This window comes from Nicotiana sylvestris, chromosome 7 (genome assembly GCF_000393655.2).
Source record: "Nicotiana sylvestris chromosome 7, ASM39365v2, whole genome shotgun sequence".
Lineage (NCBI taxonomy): Eukaryota > Viridiplantae > Streptophyta > Magnoliopsida > Solanales > Solanaceae > Nicotiana > Nicotiana sylvestris.
The window spans coordinates 43,118,835-43,124,677 of NC_091063.1; the positions used below are offsets into that span (position 1 = coordinate 43,118,835).

The window sequence follows — 5,843 nt, forward strand, 5'->3', positions numbered from 1 at the left end:
GTGTGATCACACCAAGATACTAAGTTTATATTCTGCTCGCACTGGTTTGAGCTATCTCTATATTAAAGGTTATGGAGTGGAAAAGAAGAATTATACTAAGGTATGGTTTAAATTCTATTTTTTGTTTTTTGTTTAAGGTAAATGCACGAAGATATTTTCTACTTTTGGTCTTACGTTCCGATATATCTGATAAATCCTATATTTTATATTCTATACAGGTGTGAGTCTTAAGAAGAATGATTAATTAAGAAGAAGTGTCAAATAATGAGGCAAAGACCAAAGTAAAGCCTATTTTACAATTCTTATTAGTGGTCTTTGATTTTGTTATCCTTACATTTATGTTGTCTTTTTATAATTTTATTGATATTTCTTAAATTTTGCGCAAAGCGCGGGTAAATTTACTAGTATATCTTATAACCATAGAAAAGATATCTATAATCCTTATCATAGCAAACGGTATCTATAGATGGCTAATTACTACTAAAAGATAGTGCTTTATGAAAATTTCTCTTTAATTAATGATGTATAATACTCTATTAAACATTTTGGGACTCACGGTTATAACTCTATTACAACAATCTATAATACACGAGTGCAAATGCAGTTCCATTTTGCAGTTCCACATGCCTTAACTAAACATTTTGGACTCACGCTTAACGTAAAAGGAGACACTGCTTACAACTAATTATAAACTATATTTTGTGCAGAATAAGTGGAGCGCCATACTGGGGTTGCAAAGTTATTATGGACTGAGGAGCATGTGCATAAGATGGAGACAGTTCGAATGAGAAGCGTTGTAGGATCATAGCCAAAGCCGTCTTTGCTTCTAACATGGCAAAATTTAGTCCAATGCATATTCTGGGACCCCAAGTAAATGGAAAATAAGTGACTTGACCCTTTGCTGCACTTGAGACTCCATCTCTGAATCTCTCTGGCTTGAACTTCTTTGCATCTTTACCCCATATCTCTTCATCGTGATGCAATAAGATCACTGGTAAGGAGATTAGCACACCTGCTGGTAGAGATACATCTCCTAATACAGTGTCTTCCTTAGGCCGTCGGGTAAGTGACACTACTGGGGGATAGAGCCTTAAAGACTCGTACAGAAGTTCTCCTCCATCAATTATATATAGCATGAAAAAAGACTTGACATAGGTTTAAATTCCTATCAGTGAAGTACTTATCTAGCTTGCAACTAGTCCGTATATGAGCAAACTACTTTTCATCCCCTTACTTTACGAGCTGAGTTGTCTCTCAATTTCATAATAGGATCTAGAGTTTTAAGTACGTGGTTGCTTAGTACCATTGCACCATTACTCCTTTGTCAAAATGAGTACTATGAAATTAGTATGACTATACCTTTTTAAAAAAATTGTTTTAAGCTGAAGCAATGGTACTGCGGAGGTACCCACAGCCAATATAATCTGCCCCTGCTCATGGCTATAGAGTTGACTTGCGACATGGCTATATCAAGTCTAGAATCAAACATTGAAAGCAACATCTAATTCATTTATAATTTAAGCACTGCATAATAGCAATAACAGGCAAATCCATGGCTGAGAAATTGAACCGACTAGCTAGAACACTTACAATTTTTAGACGATTCAATCCATCAAAATCTGGTTTTTGACTTCCAAAGACTTGCAACACCTCTTCTCTGGCCTGTGCTTGCCAATCCTGATGCCTGCTCAACAATATTAGAGTCCAAACAAGCAACACTGATGTAGTTTCTTGGCCAGCAAAATAGAATAACTTGCATTCTTCAATGACTTCTTCAATGCTCATTCCAAAATCCTTGTTTCCATGCTGTTCAATTTCTTTAAAATTAGATTCCAGCAATATACCAAGCAGATCCTCATTATTCACCTCTCCTGCTTTCATCGCCTTTACTCTTTTATCAATAATACCTGTAACTTTACTCTTTTATCAATAATACCTGTAATTGAGGCTTGAACATCCTTTTCAATTTCTTTCATTCTTCTGTTCCTCTTTGTTGGCAAAAACCTGTCAAACAGTTTAATAAGCAAGAAATCAAAAAAAGGAAAAGAGATATGCATCAACAAATTATCAAACATAAGAGCAGGAGTTAATCATGTTGCACTGCCCAGTGAGTACTATGGCGATAGTTAAAGCAAATTACCTCCAGCCTGGAATATAAATGGAGCGTATAGCTTTCATAAAATGTTGAGCTTGTTCCTTTTGAAGTTCAAATATTCTTCTACCTTCTTCATAGCTACTGCCAAAGGCTGTCCGAGAGATCACATCACTACTTAATTGTTGAAGGCCAGGCCATATATCTATCTCATGTGAGCCCTCAACTGCAACAATGTCTTCCCATTTGCTCAGCATCTCAGTACAGCTCAAACAAAAAGCTGGAAGCATATGCTGTTTAAGAAATGGTTAACAGAAAAGTCAATGAAGGGACACTTGTTCAAAATGTTCCGACTTTGTAATTAGGAATACAAAATGGTTCCAAACAAGAACCTCAAAAAAGAATCACAATCAAGAGTAAGTTTCTGTTACGATGAAAGAAAAGATAAAAATGGACTACTTAAGGAGAATCCATTGCAGTTACAAACCTTTAGCTTCTCCAGGTGGAAGGCGGGAGTGATGATTTTTCTATGTTTGGCCCATTTGTCTCCCTCTTGGCTTACAAGTCCTTGTGCCAGTAACTTGGTTAATGGATTTGAATGAGGCTTTTCATACAGATAGTTCTTGGAGAATACTTCCTTTATAAGCTCGGGGTCCATGATAAACACCAGCGGTTTTGGACCCAACCATACAAAAGATTTTTTCCCTGCAAGCAGATTTTTCCCTATTAACTACTCCAAATTGAAGATGAACATCTATCCACCATAAAAAATGAAAGTAACAGGGGCTTTTGAAAGATGAACAGAACATGAAGGAAGAAGGCACCAAGCAACTTCTTCAAACCCCATGTTCCAAAATCTAACCTTCCAAGGGAAAAATGGCAGCTTTCGTGATAAGAATACGGGCCGGTTAAATTTGGATAACAATTATAGCTGATATAATAAGTGCTTCAATTTAAATCAGTTTCATTAGTAACAATCATTTGCTAACGACAAGTTGTTCCTTCAAAGCAATTGATTATTTTAGAGTTATCACATAATCTTTTTATCTAAACAAACGGAAACTATTTGATAATCTAGACCAAACAGGATAAATGTTTAACTTGTTTTATTCTGGAAAAGTTCAACAAACCACACACAGCAAATTGTACCTAGGCGTAATGTCAAGGCCCGTAATGTTAAGGCCCGCAGAATGCACCAGATGTTTCATGCAAGCCAAGAGGCTCACAAGGTAACAAAGGAGGTGGATAAGCAAAAAAAGACACTGAAAAGGAGCCTGGAGCAAGCACGGGGCAAGACGAACGCCAATAGTGTGACTTGTGGGTGTGGCCAACCATTGGGACATGCAGAGATGTGCAAGTGCGGATGGAATATATTAACAATTGTCTTGGAGCAACATGCCTCATAAATTTGAGGAAGCTCATTGGAGCACGAGAAAGAGGAGATAAAACTGTGCCAAGTACACTAGGCGCACTACATTGCCAGTTGGAAAGTTCTATAATGTTCCGTAAGGTTCCCCAAGGCTCCTAGAAGACTCAAAAACTCAAAAAATATCCAAGAGGATCCAGGCATATCAAGGGAAGTCAACAATAGGGCAGCAAGGCCATTGGAAGCACCCTACCAACTTGCGGGAAATTCTACAAGGGCTAAGAGGAGGGACGAGGGTCTATCGGAAATAGTCTCTCTACCCTTCCATGGTAGGGGTATCCTGCCCTCCCCAAACCCTACTTGTGGGAATTCACTGGACATGTTGTTATTGTTTGCCTAAGAGAAGGGCCTAAGAGGAGTCGCTCTTGGATAAATGGGGCTGCCCAATGCCCACCGACCTTAGGGAGGTTTTCTATCGACTTTGAGGGTTCTTGAAATCTGCAAGGAAGCCTATAAATAGGGAAGACCCCTCCTTGATAGCCATGAGCAGCCAGCTACACAATCCAACATACTATACACCAAAACACTTGTTCTAATGTCCTAGTCTTGTGTTTCTGTATGTAGTCTTCCTTGTAAATCTTGTAAGTGTATATATCTTTGTATAACAATCAATAAAAGGGGTGTTTTCCTCCTTCCACAAAGCTTCTCATTTGTCTTGCCTATGCATCCCAACTGTTGTTTGGCCAAACATTGACCTTACCCGCTAACGCTTCCCGCCACACTTGAGGCATATTTTGCGTAGCTGGCTTGCTTGAGACAGCCACCTTTGAGGAGACGCACTTAGCATCTACCAGGAGTGGTAGCTGGGATAAATGCCGCACTAGTTAGAGACTACGTCGGTTACAGTATGGTCAGAGTTCAGTTTAATCAAGCAATCTTTGCCTTCCTTTTTGTTTAGTGCCTAATAATAAAGCTGAGGGCGCTTTAGTGAATAAAACCCCCCATAGCTTGGGGATTTAAATACAAGCTATACAAATTATATATCCAACTTCATCAATTAAGCCAGATAATTCAACAAAGGGACAATAATGAATGGACCATAACCAGATTCTCTGTTTTGCATCATAACCTTACCATCCTCACTTTGACTACATACCAGAAAATTTTACCCCTAACACAATATGGAGCTAAGGAAGGGGAGCCTTGGCGTAACTGATAAAGTTGTTGTCATATGACCTCATGGGTTCGAGGCTTGGAAACAGCCTCTTGCAGAAATGTAGGATAATGCTACATACAATAGATCCTTGTCATCCAGCCGGACCAGTCCTTCCTCGAACCCCACACATAGCAGTAGTTTAGTGCACCGGGCTGCCCCTTTTTTACAATATGGAGCAAAGCTGAACTAGGTTTTTTCACACAACTGAAAAACAGTGAAATTTTGGTTTTGATCTATACTTGGAGAAAAATAAAAATCTTGATACAACTTTTAATCCAACTCAGTTGTAAATATTCATTTGAGAAAGAGATCAAAATTATTCAGCCAACTAAATAGTGAGCTAGGGATTAGTGAAACATACCATATTTCTTGATGGTATCAAGAAAGAAAGGGACCAATCTTGGGGCTATATCATCAGAAAGATTCATGGGTTTGGAGTTAGCTTCCTCAATCATACCAGAAAGCTCCTTCATATCCCCATACAAAATCCTGTAGGAGTTGCCTTTGAGACCTTGTTTCCTCTGTAGCTTTTCCAGTTTCTTTGGTCTGAACCAAACCCAATTCAGCACTCTCCATATACACACCATTAGAGTAATTATTATGGCAGCACAAGATGCTGTTGCTGTGATTTGAACAGTCTCCATTTTTTTCACTCACTAACTGTTCTCTTCCTACGCCTTGCACATGATATACCTACCATTTTCGTAAGGGATAAGAAATCATGGTCGTCATCGGTGACGAGCAAAAGTGAAAATCCGACAAAATCACAGATTTCAACTACTCGGATATGGTATTGGTGTCATTTTCAGGTCTTTGGTAACTTTTCATAAAGCGATTATAAAATAAAGTTGTACTTCTCATCTAATTGACTAAATGTGTCCTAGATTTTGTTCGTATATAATAATGGTACACTTTTATTTTTTACTATTTTGTCGTTTGTCTTTGCAGTCTATCATGTAAATAAAAATGGCTCCGAAGTTATAGACCATTGTTACGGAATATGGGATGAACCTTTACTAATGTAAAATTGGGACACTTTTTGTGGTGGTAACTTTTGATTCCTGCTAGCAGGATTTCAAGATTAAAAGTGTTGCTCGTACGACAAACGAGAGGGATAACCCTTGTTAAATTTGAAGTTTTGCCTATGGGGCCATGGAAAAAAATTCAAG

General features: G+C 38.3%; 1 protein-coding gene across 2 annotated transcripts; it reads right to left on the bottom strand.

The window, feature by feature from the left end:
• Positions 1–498: 498 nt before the first annotated feature.
• LOC104236954 (cytochrome P450 CYP72A219-like) lies at positions 499–5,511 on the bottom strand. Of its 2 annotated transcripts, none has more exons than XM_009791014.2 (6): positions 5,036–5,511; positions 2,580–2,797; positions 2,141–2,385; positions 1,956–2,004; positions 1,587–1,920; positions 499–1,114 (listed from the first exon to the last, which is right to left on the bottom strand). In XM_009791014.2, the coding sequence occupies exons 1-6, from the start codon at positions 5,316–5,318 to the stop codon at positions 693–695; spliced, it is 1,551 nt and encodes a 516-aa protein (XP_009789316.1). In that variant the 5' UTR covers positions 5,319–5,511; the 3' UTR covers positions 499–692. The 2 variants fall into 2 exon arrangements, with proteins under 2 accessions (XP_009789316.1, XP_009789309.1); XM_009791007.2 differs by having other exon boundaries at positions 1,587–1,884; positions 1,920–2,004; positions 5,036–5,509.
• Between the last annotated feature and the right edge of the window lie 332 nt (positions 5,512–5,843).

Excerpts from the sequence above, each read along its gene's own strand:
- LOC104236954 (XM_009791014.2), bottom strand. The coding sequence starts at position 5,318 with ATGGAGACTGTTCAAATCACAGCAACAGCATCTTGTGCTGCCATAATA. Across the intron at positions 2,798-5,035 it reads TGATACCATCAAGAAATATG|GGAAAAAATCTTTTGTATGG; the intron begins GTATGTTTCACT and ends ATCTGCTTGCAG. Across the intron at positions 2,005-2,140 it reads ATTTATATTCCAGGCTGGAG|GTTTTTGCCAACAAAGAGGA; the intron begins GTAATTTGCTTT and ends ACTGTTTGACAG.